General features: G+C 42.4%; 1 protein-coding gene across 3 annotated transcripts in view; it reads right to left on the bottom strand.

The window, feature by feature from the left end:
- LOC114875953 (RNA pseudouridylate synthase domain-containing protein 2-like) overlaps positions 1-17,715 on the bottom strand; it is an 87,222-nt gene that overhangs the window by 26,169 nt on the left and 43,338 nt on the right. For all 3 annotated transcript variants that reach the window (XM_029186855.2, XM_029186852.2, XM_029186854.2), the window contains 2 exons: positions 8,998-9,102; positions 3,312-3,399 (listed from right to left, as the gene is read on the bottom strand). In XM_029186855.2, coding sequence (XP_029042688.1) covers positions 3,312-3,399; positions 8,998-9,102 — 193 coding nt within the window. The remainder of the gene's footprint in view (positions 1-3,311; positions 3,400-8,997; positions 9,103-17,715) is intronic.

Raw genomic sequence — 17,715 nt, forward strand, 5'->3', positions numbered from 1 at the left:
TTACAGAAACGTTTCTCGAGCAAGATTGCGTCCGACGAAATTCGGTCGCGATATCAACCAACGATTAATTTATTTCCTCGAAGTTCCCTCTCGAACGTATTTTCATTTTCTAAATTTCTCGAGTCATAAATTCGCTATACCTTTCTCCGTGCTACCTTCTGGTTGAAATGACGCTAAATTACGACAAATTAGAGGATGAATCATAAGATTACAACGAGGAGCATTCTTGAGAACTACGTAACAAGCAAAATCTAATTACTTATATTCTAATTACAGGAAGAGGAGCGCGACAGGTTCAAGATTCCGAAAGCTTTAACGCTTAATAAAACTAAGCACTTCAAGTTCGCTACTCAAGAAACAGCCGACGGGTAAAAGGAAACCATCAACCTATCTTAGTGCGCGAACAAGAAGATCTAGAATATCTACAGAAACGAAAACACCAACTTCTCCGGAAGCAAGCTGCTAACTGGAAAGGAAAGCTTCGTCGATCCTCGAGGTAGTGAAAAAAGGACACGGTTGAACGAAGTCTTTTGAAAATAGTAATACGAAGAGTAACGGTAGATAAAAGCGAAAATTATAAATAAACATGTAACGATTTAAATTTAATAAGAAAAACAAAGACGTTATTTCCCTTGGATGTTAGAAAATGATAAAACAATTGAATTAAGAAGAGAAGGTTAAACGAAAAGAAGATGGGGAGGGAGACAGAAAGGAAGCATGATCCAAGAATTTCTTGGGCCAATACCGTTCTCCCTGGGCTTTTGCGAGCCAGATAGGATCGAATCTAGATTTGAATCACGTACAAGCTCCTCCTACCAATCCTACATGTATACAACGTGTATCAGAAACATCGGGGTTGATCGGTCCGCTACGAGCTTCGAGCAGCGTGAACGTTGCATCAACCTTACCCCGGATAACGTGGCCCTTCAACCCGACCAATTTCGTGCCCCGATCGATTTAATCGTTCCGTCAAATTTCTCCCCCTCTCCCTTTATACCTTTTCACCACTCGCGCAGTGCTTCGTTTCAAGGAAAACCGATTGTTAAGTGAAAAATTGGACTTGAGAGATCGATATTTCTTGGGCTGACAATTCGAGTTTCTTATTTCGCTTCGAAGGAAATAGATTCAAGAGTCTCGTCGTGGTGTCGACGAAGTTATTAATCCATGATCGATCTAGCAACGACGAAGGGAAATCATAGAAGGAAAGGAGAACGATGTTTGGCCGTGTGTCACACAGCAGTCTCCGTTAATGGAATGCGTTTCTCGCGTTAAGGGTACGTCCATCGAAAGCAGAGAGCGGGAGTGTGTGTCTTTCGAGTGGCATTAATAGGTCTTTGTTTCGTTGGAGGAGGAACATGGAGGATGCCCCGTCAGCGGCGCGAGTCTATTATTCGAATGTGGAGCAGATATTGGTTGTCGATATGCCAGCAGGTCTAAATATTCGATCGATTTTCCCTCCTCTTTACCACCCCGTTTCTTGCGTTCGCAAAACCCCCTTATACTCTACCCTCCCACCTTTTCGCTCGAGAGTCAGCCTTGTTCTCCGAGACTCCGTCTCCTTACGTGCTTCGAGCACCGGCTTTCCTTTCCCACTTCCAACCCCGAGGAACGCTCCTGTTATCGCGAACGCGACTCTGCAACTTGCAATAATGAACTTCCAAGTAATCGATAACTATCGACCGGGCAATAACTTTCGGCCAATTTCCAGCGGAATCGCGACTTCTATGACGCGATCAGGGGAGGGGGTTGGAAACTACGGCGAAACGTTCGTTTCACTTGACTAGAGATTTCGTGCAATTTAAGGGGACAGAATTCCAGCAAGCAAATAAATTTGCGTAGAAAGTGATCGTTGAGAAAAAGAATATTGATGCGATAAGAATAGGAAAAAAATTGACAAATCAGGCAAAGAGATTGGAGGAACTATGATGATCTAATATTTCCCTGGGATATTTATTGAAAAAAAAAAAGAAAAAGTTCGCTGAAATAAGTCACAGGGAAATATTTGAACATTGTGAGATACTCGTAGAAAGGGAATTTGATAAATTAGGAAAGGGGGTAGTAACGTAATATCGCAGACATTTATTGATCCAGGAAAATGGATAATAATTCACGATCGTGGGGATAAAAATGATAAATTAGAGGCTGAGGTGGTAAGCTAACATTATGGAGAAATTGTCGAGAAAAAAAATTGCGTTTTTAAGCGGGATCAATAAAACGTCACAGAAGGTTCACAGAACTTGTTCCATATACTGACCGGAGAAACGAAAGAAATTTTCCGAGAAAATTTACAGAAATCTCAGACAAGAAACTCTATCCTTATTCCAACTGTCATTTGCATTTTTTCCCGAGTTAATTAAAATCTCAAGGAATCGATGGATTTCAATTTTTCTCTGGATACGTTTCCACAACGTCTACGTTCGTTATTGACGGACAAACGTTACTTCCGTTAACGAGCTTAGCCAGGCCGCCTATCAGTGTCTGTCTATCAAACGATCCTCGCGGAATGCCGATAATGCGCGCCGCGGGCTGGAAACATAATGGCAGCCATCGCCGCGAGCACGTACTTTAATTACAGAACCTATTGATACTCGATAAAGCGACGTTCATTTAAAACGCAGGCTGGATTTTCGTAATATCCGCGCGTAACAGCTGTTTTCTCTGGACAATCAACGCGAGCGAGATCGTTCAATTCGACGCGACACGTCGCCCACTGACTCGACTTTTAATTAACGTCCACGCGTAATTGAAATGTCCAACCACGAGCCGGATCACGACAGAAGCAGAGTAGACAGAGAGAGACGTTTTTAACGCGAAAATTTTAATAAAGTTTACTTAGTAAGTAAGACTCGTAAGAGATCGAAGAATTGATCCACGCATTAAGGCAATTGAAATTTCAATACAAAACGAGTAAAAATGAAAAATAATCATATATTTCACTAGTAAGACCCATAAATGAGCCAATAATAGATGTACGCGTATGTAATTGGAAGAGGCAATTGTGGAATACCAGCAGGTGCTATGGTTATTCGAAAAGTATTCGAACATTAACGTTTAACCGTGTTACCGTGTACCCTCATCCCTCTAATTGGCCACGAGCGGCATCGCTGATCGATAATCGATCAGCCGTCATAAATCTCGACGTTAACCGTTAATTGCTCGTATAGGTGGAGAGTGATCGTTCTAACGATCCTCCTAGGGGACAGTGACGTTTTCACGGTGAGCAATTTATTGGATAATATCGAGTATATTGGTCGGTCGAGTGTCTGCTGGATTGAACGTAAAACGATCAACTGTACAGGACTTATACTGACCGTTCTCCACGTAGTAGCTGGTCTCGTTGTACCGTTCGTCCGTGAATCCTGGCCTCTTCGCTTTCAGGGCTTTCGTTTCCAATTTCGCCTGGAACAAAGGGCGCGCACAGGTCAGCCATGATAGTTACGAGAAAATGAATTAGAATCGAACTGGTTGAAACTCGAGAGACAGAGTTCCTTCTATTACACCGATGATCCACTGTTTATTTCGAACATCAGTTTTTATTCCGAATTTTTACCATTCAACTGATTAACGATTCGTTATCATCCAACTTTCCTCTTCCAACTGTAGAATCGAACAAGGAAATAAAAGGATGTTTAAAATGGTAAAAAAGCTCGGTTGGAAGATAAGGGAAGGTAATAATTTGGAACGGCATTTATCACTCGCGGTTCGCCGTTCGGTAGATAGTGAACGATGTGGTCAGACATGGGTGTTCGTGTTCCCACTGGTTGCTGATACAGCGTGGTGGAAAAAGCATCGGTATCAAAAGGGGTTCCGCGATAAAGGGAATACTTTCTCTCGGACCACTTTCGAACTTCGATCGCACTGGCTGAAGAGATACGAATTTTAAGGTAATCTTTAACTCTTTTCTATTCTTCTCTGTTTCCAAAGTAACTCGGTCCAATTGCGATGAAAAACTCCGAGGGACATTTTCAAAGGGCTCATCGTTCGCAGAACTCGTACATTTTCCAGCGGAAATCATTACACCGTCGAACGAATTAATTCAGAATTTCTAGCCGGTGAACGTATTCGAGATCATCCGCTTAACTCGCAGAGGTTCGTTTAATACGCATAATTAATGAACGTTTAACCAAATTTAATTTACCAGTTCCCTTCTAACTCGTCCCTTTCATTAAAGTATCATAAATCGTCATTTCGAAGTCAAATGGAATTCATTGAAAAATAAAATGGGTTTAATACGATCTTCGCAGTCGGGTCAACAAGTAAATATCGATTTTATTAAAGTCGTTGATCAACGGGAAGTCATTAGAAGGGTCCTACGTAAAATCATGACCCCGGCTCGTTTTAATATCTGTTAATCAGTTCGGTAATTAAAGGCTGGAAACGATGGCCGGATGCTCGATTTTCGCGTTGACAAAACAAACGGCGCATTACATTAATGGATCCTAATATTCCCAAGCTCAGCGAGCGCTGGGCGTTTTAATTAAGACAATAATTAGCCGAAACATCGAGCCATGTAAATCCGATTACCGCGAGGCTGCTGGTGCACTCGGCGTAACACGAACTCGCGCGACGTGCAAACCGATTCGCTTAACGGATCGATCGATATCCTCCGACGAGCAACAGAAACGGGCAAGTATGTAATTGAAAGGTTCTCCAGCGACACGCGAATATCGCTTCATCAGCCTCGTCGAGATGTGTATGTACATCGTTAAACGCGTTTCGAGATCGGCGACACAGAAACGCGCCCTTTCTTCCCTAACCCACCACCGATTCCTACGCGCGAAACTGTTCGACCTCGAGTGGAAATTGATAGTTTACTGATAACGATAGCTTGGAAATTTCAGCTGATCAAGGGTAAAAAACGTTCTTCAGAAAAGAATCAGAAATTTAGTCACTTTGGTTCAGGGGAAAAAGCTTGAATACTATTGACAGTGATCCTGGTAAACGCTTAGAAGGGTAGCCGTCAATTAAAATACAGAAAGAGTTTGATTTGTGTATTTCATCAAATTAACCCTTGGATGACGAACCCATGGAAAGAGTCAAAATTTTATTAAAATTTTTAAATTTTACACTGTTCCTTTGAAAATTATTCTTGTAATACATGAAACCCTTTCGTTTAATAATTATACATTTAACTTTGAGTTAATATCTTTGTATGTATTTTATAAGATTGGGTCACAATTGACCCAGGCTCCGTTGTTCAGTCATCGAAGTACAGTGTCAGAAATGGGGGCTGAGAAATTTCGTTTATTACTACTGAATCGTACTCTTTAGGAGTTGAAAATACCAATTAAATAAAAATATGAAAATTTCGTTTAACTGGAAGAGATGTGTTTTTTGAAATATAGAAAACTCGAAAGAGCACTGTAATCTAATTCGCGAATATACCTTTCACGTTTATAACCATCCGTTTTTACCAAATTTCAACCACGTTTCAGCGCTAAGTAACGACGATCAAACGGCAGCGCAGGCCACTTGGCCAGCTGCACAGAAATTTAATTTAGCCAGTTCGTGGGACCGTGAATTAAACGTGGTTTATTCGATTTAACAGGGGACTCGTTTCGCAATCAGTCCGCCGATAATGCCATTCGAATCGCAATTAAATTTACATTAGCAGCGGTGAAGAAGTGCGAAGTCAATCAGGAACGCGTATAATTTTAGAAATTAAATTCTAAACGAATTATGAATATCATTAGTAGTTCATTGAAAATTCGTCTGTCATTAATTATGTTTCCTGCTAAAAAGCATCCCTGGAATGATACATTAAATCATAAACAGTAGAAAAATTAGATCTGATCTAATAACTAGTTTCACAACCCCATTAGTACATCTCGGAAAAGCGTGAAATTCGATCAAGATGAGAAACTTCGCGAGAAAGAGAAAAAGAAACAGGGTAGAAGGGGAAAAAATGACCAGGCTCGATCGCAAAATAAAGTGTTCCCGAGTTCCAGACACGATGTCGAAACTCGGTGCAAGTTGCCGGGAGGAAAATAAACGGAAACGAGTAAGGGAAAAGGAGCAAAAGAATAAGGCAGCCGAATTTTCGCGCCACTCGCCCTGTTCTGCTCTTTCGGCTGTATCGACCCAACTTTCGGCTATCCCTTCACCCCTTAGCAACCCCCCCCCGAGTCACCATTACTGTCTACAAGTCAACGTCTACTTTCCAACCCTCTGCCGTTTTTGCCACTTCTTAGGCTTTCTACTGACGAATTCGGTAACCGCCCTTTCGCCATTTACACTTTACCCACTTTGATTCGTTTCATTGATGAGATCCTTTCCATCCTCGCTACCAGACGAAACAGATATCCTCTGGTATCTTTTCATGGCTACTTCTTACCCTTCACGATTCAACCTCCATCCCCTATTTTAGCAGAAACTTCGCTATTTGCGAATTTTCCGGTCTACATATATACTTCCAATTTCTTTGCAAATAAAGAGGAAATAGGATTTTGAAAAATTGCCAAATATTTGAAGCGTTAAGTTACATATCTCGTCTCTGGATGAATGTTCCATTTTGAAAGTTGTTTGATCCACGATAACATTCTAGATTCATTTTTCCCATCCGTGTATTCTACATATTGCGAGGTCAAATTTCTGGAAAATCGTTTAACCTCTACCTTCGAATTGTCGAAATTTTCAGATTTCCAATTTTCTCCCTTTCGACTGGTCGAAAGGGCGCTTGAAACCGATTAAAATTTCCATTTTCTTTTTCAAAATAATATTCAAGAGAAAAAAAATTTATCCGACAGCTAATAGGAACATTTAAAAGCTTCAAAGTTGCTGGAATCTTGCCATTCCTCCCAAGAAATTACCCTCAAAGCGTATCATTTATGAAGTTCAAAGATTTCTTCATGGCGTCGAAATCTTTGCTCCAACATCCTCCCATTCAGCCGTGTCCTCGAACCTCTTTTCTTCCCAACTTCCTTTCACCGGTGAAAGGACAAAGTTCCTTCTACCGTGACAGCCTCAAATACCAACCCCCGTGCAAAGGATCTCTTAGCTGGAAGGGCGTGCTTTAATGAAAGGACACTACCTTTGAATTTGCTTGGAAATATGAGCCTGAATTCCAAAACATACGTATCCGATCATAAATAAATAAAACAGAAAGACTAAGGATGATGGTTGGTTAAACGATTCCTTTTACACTGCCATTTTCTCGAGGAAAATCGACTTCGATTTTTTTTTTTCTCTCGAACGCTCTATATTATCAGTAATACTACGGTCGAGAAGATTTCGTTGAAATATTTGATCGGGAAAGAAAATTCTTTAAATAGAATCGGTCGAGGCAATGGAAACGATAAGTGGATGAATTCTTCGATTTCCTTAAAGCCTCAAGAGGCAGAACGAGAGAAACGTCATGGAATATTGAATAGCCAGCTCGAGCGCGACTCATAGCCATTAAAATCTCAATAACAGAGAACGTTTAAAGTCTCTTTCGATCCCCCTGTATCGTTCACGTTTTGTTTACCCTGTCCAGAGATCTCTTCATCCTTTCTCGATGGATTACCGTATTTTTCCAACCGGCACGACGCCAGTCGCGCAGCAACAGGCGGCTGCAAACTGCACCCAACCACTTTCTCATCTCCGTAGATTGTATTTTTTGCAACCTATTTATTATACAACCCGCGATGCGTGTAATTTCGTATTCAATATTAACTTCAATATTAACCCCCGTAAAGTTAATAGAAAATTCAATGAAAATTCTCCTCTCCTCGGTGGTCACACGTCGAAGGGGTGAGAATTCTTCAATCTCCGTAATACGTGACATCCCCGGGGGAAAAAGAAAATTTAAGACAGGAATTTAAAAAGGACGCGTAAAAAAAGGAATTGTGTTACAAATTACGAGGGCAGGGAACCGCGTGCAACAACCCGAGGGAACAAGAATTTCCTTGCCCCTTTGATCACAACGTTTCACTAATTTCGACGTTAATTACCCCCGCGAGGAACGACCACGGCGAACGGGATAATTTACCTCCGCCCGTTTGTTTTTCCTTCGTTTTCTTTTTCTTTAATGTCTCTGCGAGCGAGTTCACTGGCTCGAGATCCACTCGAAATTAATTGCTCAAGGTAGCGCTTAAAGTCTTCAAGCCGACGACTTGAACGCTTTTGTTGATCCGCCGTTAATCCAGCCAGAGGGGGAGGGAAACGCGTGCCGGAAGTGGAAATAAATTTTCACTCGTCTCCACGGTTGAAATCGTCGAGAAGGATTTCCCTAGCTCTCGGTAATTTACTCTTATTCGCAATTTAACTTCGCCACGCCGAACGATTCTATTTTCGACGTTGCCTTTCGATTGTGTTCCCTTTAAGGGTTGATACCTGACGAGGGAATTACGATCTCTCGAGCAGACGGCGAGATGATGTTCCACTGTCGACCATCATTTTCCGAATCACTTTATGGTAATACCTTGTAAGGGTTCAAGTCGAGGGTTGAAATTATTCGCACACTGCTGAGCAAGCTGGGCCTCCCTTAATATACCGTTGGAAACGAAAGAGACTCTAATATTTATTTGACAAAAATCAAACGAAACTGAAAGACAAGGGGAGGAAAGATGGAGAGGAATGAGAGAAAGGAGGATCCGTGAAAAATCGAAAAATGGCTTCGTCAGAATGGTACGCGTCGACGAAACGAAGGAAAGGTGTTGAAATTCAAAAGGTAGGACGGTTCACGGGCGTTTATTTCGTTAATGACGGCCAAACCGTGTTGGATTAATGAGGACGTGGTCCGTGACGATGGCATGATGCTCTGTGCGTCGAATATCGACGAGTACCAGCCAGATACTTGGCTACCGAATGAAATATGACCCACCCTTTCGTACTTGTTCCACCGAAATTCGCTGGCTAAGGATCTGCTGCTGGCATAACGCTTGCCTTTCAAATACCTACATCTTCTACACCCATCTACATATTTTTCCCACTTTTCAAACAAAATACTGCATTTCCGTAAATTTATTTCTAACGAGTAGAAATATTATTCTATACATTGTATTTCATCCGACTCACCTTTTTCAGGTCCATACTCGTGTCGGCTTCATCGGATTTCCGTTTCTCCGAGATCTTCGTGGTGGGTACAGCGATCGTCGCCTCCCTTAGCGGCTTCAATTCGACCTGAAAATAAAATAGCGAAAATTAGCTGTCACCGTGTTGCAATTTTCAAAAATTATTTAATATAACGGGACCATTTTCCTCTTATCGGATCCTTGCTCGGTACTGTACACGGAAGGATCACAGGATTCTATTGGGTTAAACGCGACACACGCATCGTCGAGCACAACTCTCGTCGGCCACGTTTTCGACCATTAGGCTACGCTCGAATTACCGGACGCTAAATCAGGCCCCGTCTCTCTATTTGGCCGCGCTGTTAACGAGAAATTAGCATGGGCGGGAACGTGCGTAAAGTAGGGGGGGTGCGAGTTAAAGCGATTAGCATAAATCGATGCGCTCGGAAGGTTCCGTTGGTGGCTGCGTTAACGATGCGCAATGACCGATCGTGTCTTCCCTCTTACCGTAACAACCCGATTCGCTTCAAAGGATATCGATGTACCGGAAGTCGACTACCCGTCTTAACGATAAATTTCTGGCTTCGCCAGAGAGCGTCTTCCATCGACGGAAAATAGGGTAACAAAGCGAAGCAGAAAACGGATCCGATGGAATAATTGCACGATCGCTTTGATCGGGCAAGAGAAAGGAAAACTATCACCGAGTCATCGATGCACTGACCCGGCTCGGTAATAATACGGTAAAATTCTCGGTGATCCGCGGTAACCGGAAATTAAATTGATTGGATGTAAACAATGCAGCTGCACGATACAAGAGCGGACTCGTTGCGCCAACGATTCTCTTCATCGTAGTCGTTATCCTACCGCGATTCGTAAAACAAATAGAAATTTTATTCGAACCCTTGTCCATTGTAGCAGGACTCGGGTGTTCCATTTCATCAGAGTAGTTAGAAGTTAAGCTTAGCAAATACGGAGATAACAGCCAACAGTTGGCTGTTTAATGAATACTCTTCAAGGTAATTACCGATATCCTTACCACAATTACCACTGCTTTAAAGCTACCACTTATCTTCGAGATACAATTTGTCCTCTCAAATTATCCCGGTAACGAGAACCTCCAATCATAACGAGCGTTATATAGAAGGGAAAAATTATGACGAAAATGATCATTTCACGATGGGAAATTGAAATACCGTTGAAATATTTTAGATTAAAGAAAAACTGAAAGTAAAGTGGCGTACTTCTTGCCCCTTTGGAAAGTAAACTCATCCACCTGTAAATTCCCCGGAAAATTTTGAAAAAATTCACAGACCATAGAGTCAAGGGTTAATGTTGGAAGTTGACCGAATAAAAATATACCTCCAATTACCAGAGATTCAAAAAATATTCGTCGGACAACAGATTTGTTCAACTAATGAAATCTCGCTTTTCCACAGTTTAATAAGCGAGTTAATTTCCCGCGGTTAATCCTGCGCCGGGTCTTGATCGTAAAATCTTCGATCCATTAATCTTTCGGAATAAAGAGTAGGGTAGGGTGGGTTCTTGTCCGAGTGCAGTCTTAACGCACCATTAAAACTTCGACACCTAATTACCGCCATTCGCGGAACCGTGAAACTTCTCCAAAGCGGTCCGTGTCATAAATTAGTCTTACGAATCGATCGACTCTTTAAGGAAACACATTCTGTCCGCGATCGGATCAATATCTGATAGTAATTTCAAAAGTTTGAAATAACTGAACGTGTTTCGAATGGCATTTACTAGAATATAAATTACATAAAAAGAAAAAGAAAAGGACGAACTAGGCAGTCAAATAATTTGTGACATTTAGATGAATTTAATGGTAGTCGAAATTGGGGATCGATAGAGGTGTGCAGGTATCATTTTCGCGGCCGAATTGCGGAGGGAATCAGGTCTTACGGTCGCTAGGGTCGCCCCTGACAACGCCCTTGCCTGCAATGCGGTGCCCCTCGCCTTCCACCCTGGCGTTATCCTGCCACCATAACGGCTGACAATGGGCCGGGAAGGTCGACGAAGGAACGTGAATCCTTTATCCGCATGCACCTGGCCCGCCACCTTCGCCGCTCACCTTCCGTTACTCTAATGATATCTGTTGCTTGGAAACCACCCCCCAACTTCTCACCTTACTTTACCCTCTCCCATTTCTTGTATATTTTATGTAGCGCATGCCTGCTCCAAGATCAGTGTTTTCTTATTTAAAAAACACCTCAAGTATGAAAGTATTAAAAAGAAAGAAAGAAAAAAAAAAAACTATTCGTGATAGAAGATACACATAGTTTTGCTTTTAGTTGATGGAGCCTGCGGTCAATTTTCAAATGGCCACATCTCGGTAACAGAAAAAAAAGGAGGAGGCTGGTGACGATATTTATTGACGTTACTGGCCGAGTCGTGATAATTAATAGCATAGGTAAATTGCCATTGCGGACGGCTAGCTGGCCGATTATTGCCCCTTGTTCGGCAACAATTTATCATGCAGCCATACAAGTGTGTCATCCCCTGACACGTCGTTAATCTGAAAGCTCGCGGAGAAAAAACAAAAGCGGAGTAAAATTTTTCGGTTGTTACCGTGCTAATAGCCTGTTAATCATTGACAAGTAAATATTAGCTTGCGCGATCGTTGAACGGTGAAAATTGGGATATGCGAATGTTGAACCTTGTTGAAAAAAAAACATCGACTTCCGGCCCCGTTCTTCTTCGACTTCACCTAGATATACACTATCGTTCGGTGAACACGCTCGAGGGTTCTTGCAAATTATCCTCGAGAAATAATACGTTTCTGCGCGACGATTATCCGGAGAAGAGAGTCGAGACGACGGGCACACCCACGTTTCATGGACGAACAGTCGATGCACACGAGAATCGTTAAAGTAATTTTCGAATCCCGTTTTTTTTTCTTTTCTTTCCGCGATGGTTCGAACGCTCGAGTGTCGAAATTTGCAAGTATTTTCGCACCCGAGTACCGACATTTTTAAGTACCATACTTTCCAAACTTCCAAATACCCATGTACCTATGTACTCGAGCAAGTCCTCCAGTGCCCAAGTTCCCAAGCACCCAGGTATTCGGGCACCCACATAAACAAGTGCTCAATTATCCAAATACCCAAGTGTTCCAGTACCCAAGTACTCAGCCACCCACGCATGCAGGCATTCAAGTACCCAAACATCCAATCGCTCAAATACCCAGGCACCCAAGTACGCAAGTATCCAAATACCTAAATACCAAAGCATGTAAGCTTCTGAGATCCGAAGAGAACGAATAAAACAGTACTTTACGGAGCAAGTTTTAGAAAGATCGTCGCAGAAAGTAATAATTTAAATAATTCTTGAAGCTGTTCAACGATAGTCCATAAGGCAGAGTCGTGTCGCGCAACGAGCCCCGGAAATTCATTAAATATTCCTCGCTCTAACAGCACAAAAGTGGAAAGCTAATGGGCCAGAAGTTTATGCATCTTGTTAAATTATTCGCGGCTTTTTTATTTTCACCCTTCGCCGTGTACCAGGAGGGTGAACTTTGCTGAACGAAGCTTCGCTCGGAAGAATCCTCGACGATTACAATGAAAACGGATAATCTACTTTTTCAATCTTTTCGCGAAGTCAGCGGTCCCTTTGTTGTGTCGCGAGCTAAACTCAAAACGTGTTGTCAACATGCCGCAAGGCTGATGCATCGTATCGAGAATCGAGCGATTAGTCGAAATTCAACAGCGTGGAAACGGGATTTCGATCGCGTTAACGATCGATTTGTATTCCGCGAGGCTTTAAGCTCCGCGAACAATAGAACAACTCGCGGGGCACTATGAATGGGTACTTTTGGACGATCGGATTCGATCGATAGATTTTCACAATCGTGACTGATTATTTCTTGTTTTCCCGCAAAACAACGATCGGCCGTTTATGTTTCGAAGAGAAGAAAAGGCATATTTTTTTCTGTTTTTTTTTCAGGGATTTTTGGTGCTCCTATCTCTCAATTTTTATATCACAAAAACGATACTCAATGGCTAAAAAACCCGCAACCTGGTGTATCAATATTCATCGCTTACTGGAAATAACCAGATATTTATACTCTTCATTTTCCAGCCCATTTGCGAGCAGTGCAACGTGAGCCGGCTCGTAAAAAGGACACGCGTCGAAACTTTGTCGTCCCGGTTTTATCAACCCGCGACTAAAATCGTTTCGCGTGAATTAACGCTCAACAACAACAACAACAACAACAACCACCACCACGAGCATCAGTATCGCGTCAACGAGGCTCGATGTTTTCCCGCGAACGTCCGAATATTCCTTCCTTTCGTCGACCCAGATAACGTCTGCTCGACGCGGCCGAATAAAAATCAATAGCCGTTGTAATTGGTTCGCGCGGCGCGTTTCGAAGGCTTCGCGACGAAAAACGGCGCCGTCCTGTTCCAATCGAAATTGTGAAATTTCCAAGCGGAAACGGCCAGGCACCCAACGCCACGAATTACGAGCTCGAAATTAAAACCGTGTTCGAGCCGGGGCTACAGCACGTCCAGGCGTGGGAACGCACGCAAACAAAAAAAAAAAGAGAGAGAAGGAATAAGGATATATCTTCCCGAGTTTGAAATTTCAACCTGTACACCAACGAATCTCCATTGCAAATGATAATCAATAACCGGTGGAATTTTATTCTCGCCAGAGAGCGATCGTTCACGGAAAAACTTCATCCTGTCCGACGATAAGTCAGCCAAGTCGAACGAGATCAATGTGTATCGGTGTCCGGCAATCGAGCAAGTAGAATAGGGACAACGTATGGTCAGACAAGTAGTACGAGTCAATATGGAAAAACCGATATTGTTTCCCATTTCCAGGCGATATTTATTCTAACCCCGGTGAGTGATCAACGACAGTTAAAAGCCACAAAAAATCCAGAGACATGGAAGGAAACGTGAACTCTGAATTAAAAGTACCATTATACGTCACAGCGTACCGAAAACTGGATAAAAGTGAGAGAAACAAGGGGGAAAATATCAGCGCTAGAGAACAAAAGCAGGTAGGAAAGAATTTAAGCGAAAGAAAGGAAAGAAAATATGAAACAGGAAGCACAAGAGAAAGCCAGGGACCAATTAGAAAAAGCTGTGAAATAAAGAAGTTCGCGAGAAGGAAGGAAGCGCGGATACCTATGTAAATGTGGATAGAAAGGTGAAAGAACGCGGGAAGCAAGTATGAAAAATAAAAAAATAAAATAGGAGAGGACTAGGAGAGGATGGTGACGTTGTTGAAGCTAACACGGGTGCGCGGAAACGTCGAGCGAGTAATTCCACGCGGAGGAGCGGTCTCGTCGTCCTTCCCCGACGGTATTTGCGTCTACAAGCACGGTAATATTTCAGAACATCGTTTGCACGGTAAATTACACGAGAATAATCAAAAGGACTTCCGTTGGCTCGTCTTGGGAGACTCTCGCGAACGTTTCAGCCGCGACAAGTTCGGTAGCAAAAGAGAGAACACCAGGCGAAAGGGAGTCGTGGGATGTGAAGGAGGAGGATGAGGTGGTGTTTCAAGCGTGTGCCAGCCTAAGTGCAGCAATGCCACTCTAATGGGAACGTGGGTTCTGGTTTGTGTTGTTCCTTGACGTCATACGTGCACAGCTATTACACTACGTTTCGCGAAAACCTCGTCTTCTTTCTTTCTTTCACTCTCTACTCTCTCTTTCTTGTTTCAACGCTTTTCTTTTCATTCTTGAAGCGTGCTGATTGTCACGGTTTCCATAGGAAACGCCGGTGAATAGAAGAACAGAAAAAATAAAGCGCTGAATTGTGGAAACGATTTGTGTTTTTTTTTGTTTTCCTTTTCCATCGGTGGAAAGCTTGAAACCCGGATTAAAATAATAGTTGATTAATTTTGTTAGTTGTACAACTACCTTTCTGAAATAATACCATTTATCCTTTGGTTGCCTGATTTTCACCCGTTCGTGGATGGACAGAGAATTGAGAAGAGTAGGTGAACAACAAAGGGTAACTGATCAAAAGGATGTCACGTGCCGTTTGTTCTTTTCGTTCTTACCAGCTTATTTCCTGGGTTCACGTTTCAGTTAACCTTGTTGCACCGGGCTGACCAATGCTCCACCGCCACAACCAAGGTTTCCCCAAACAGGATTGTCCATGTTTTCGTGTGCGTGTCGTGTTCGTTTGAAGTAATTACGGTGTATTTGGTGTTCTAATTGGATCTACGGAGATTCCGTTCCCTGGTAAACAATTTAAACCCTGGACGAAGGAAATTTCTTACCGAAAGAACTGATTAAAGAAACCATCCGATATTGGCTTTCAAAATTGACAGAAATTAAAATCAATGCCATTTTATTAATACTCGTCGCGTGAAAAGCAGAATAACTAACTTCTTCTTTACGCAAAGAAAACCGCAAGCGTGGGTAGGAAAAAAAATAGAAAAAAATTCTATTACGAATGAAGTAAGCCGATCTATTCAGTCCAGAACGCTCTTCGGCGAGCCGTGGACCGTCCGAATCGTTTCAACGTGGATAAATTAGCAACAGGAATTCCCGTTGGTGTTTCGACGCCGACGAACGAAATCAAAAAGCCTCTCTCACGGATCGTCGAGACAGCAGTTTACACGGGCAAACGTCGAGGCTTCCAGGGAGTTAATTATAAGCTCGCCTTTAATTCACCGACCAACCTCTCTCCGGGTGCATTTAACATCATCCAGCCAGCGAGCAGCGTGGAAACAGATGGCGACCAAAGGTAAAAGAAAATGGTAGGGGAGGGAAAAAAGAAGGAAATAACCGTGGATGGAAGAAAAACGCTCAAGAAAAGGATATCGACGTTCCTTTCCCGAGTTAGAAAGCAGCGGGTGGAGGGGAGAGGGTGAAAAAGTCACGAGTACCCTCTCGTGGAAAAATATCAGCCCTCTTTCGAATGCTCGTTACCAACGGTTAAACCACCATTCCGGTGCACAAAACTTCCTTCCGCCCACTATTTTCCACCGTGCACACATCAAATTCTTGTTCGCTTGGAACATTTATCGTGATCGATTCCGCGTTGAATCTCGGGGGGGAAGTTTATCCCGGGAAACGGCCGGTTAAACATCAGGTCAGACTGATTTAATCTTCACGATAGCAATGGTGAAGCACCAAACTTCGCTATCGTCGCTGGATAAACGAAACTATTTATCGCCTGAATAATATGGAGAAAGTTTCTTTTTGCTACCCCTTTGAAAACATCTATTTATGAGCTACGCGTAGAGAAACAAATTTTTCTTTGACAACGTCTGCCACAAGGATAAATTTACAAAGAGCCCGAATCATTCCCAAAAATCCGTGTTCTCCTTGAAACAGAGAAAGAGGCGAATACAGGAGGGGTTGCAGAAAGGGAAAAGCGATTAATTCGAGCGAAGAGCGTAGGAAAGGTAGTCGCGTCGCAAGCTCGCGCGACTTTCCCAAGAGGAAGAGAAAGAGAGAGAGAGAGAGCTTTTTTCAGCGAGCTTCCAGCACGATTATTCCGTCGCGTACCTCTTCTCTTTTTCACTCGCTGTCTCAGCTAGAATTCAACCTTTCTTTCCACCTTCCTTCCACGAAGGGAACCACCGTGTGCTTTAATTAATTTCCTCGTCCTCGTGGGGAGAGGCTTGGCCAACACACAAAGACACTACCACGTTGATAATTACATTTAAAAAAAAAAAAAATCAGATATGTATATAGAGAAAAATTGAAATGGAGGGTGGAGATACGAAGAGGGTAGAAAAAGATTGAAATAGACGATTGAAAAGTATCCCTTTTTCTTTTAAATATCTCTCGACGCGAATGTCGTTCACGACTGCGAAAAGATACCGTACCCTAATTTAAAGATGGGTAAATTTTTGTTTATAAAAGGCTATATGGCGAATATATTTCCTGTTTGACTTGGTTATGTCTGAAGATCGATGGCAAGTAATAAAGTTGTTTTCGTGTTTCCGAGTCGCGTGAAATATTTGTTTGCTTGGAGAAGCGTCTGGGCGAACCTGGTTAGAAGGCTTTTAAATGGTGCGGTTCGCTAATCGATAGATTTTCATGTCCCGTTAAATTAACAATCTTTTATCCAAGTATTTGGAAATTATTCCACGTTTCTAGAGAAAATATGAAATCGTAGAGAAATAAGAAAATAATAATTGTTCCCCTATGCAACGGAGATTTTTCAATTTTTTTTTTTTCTTTCTTGCAATCATCTCGAGTCTCTCCGTCGCATGGATTACCTCGCAATTAATTTTTCTGCTCTCCTTTCAACGTGTTCACGGACCGAACTTTTTGCAACAACGACAACAAAGGAACAAGGAAAGGGTAAAACTGCCGGGAACATTTAATTTCGCAGCGATGAAGCAATTAACACGCTGTCTGGCAAACGAAAGAAAATAAAATACGGTCACGCAGGCAACTAATAATAATCTAATAATGCGACTCGAACGCTTCGCTGGCCCGTGACGTACGTCCGTTCATTTATTCTGGGCGAAGAACAGACGGTTGTGAACGGCGGCGTCTTGAAATTCTTTGCTCGACAGTTCGAATGGCAAAACTTGAAGCTATTAACTTCGCAAAATTTCCAAATTCATTAGGCAAAACTTACGAAATTTTAATTTGCAAAATTCGAGAATCGACGGTTTGTATTTTTAGTAAATCGTTGCTTTTCTTTCTAACCATCGCTTCTGATCTAGCGACACTTTCGCTACATTGAATGTTTTCATTTGATCCCGACGATTTCACCGAAAT

This window comes from Osmia bicornis, chromosome 11 (genome assembly GCF_907164935.1).
Source record: "Osmia bicornis bicornis chromosome 11, iOsmBic2.1, whole genome shotgun sequence".
Taxonomy (NCBI): Eukaryota; Metazoa; Arthropoda; class Insecta; order Hymenoptera; family Megachilidae; genus Osmia; species Osmia bicornis.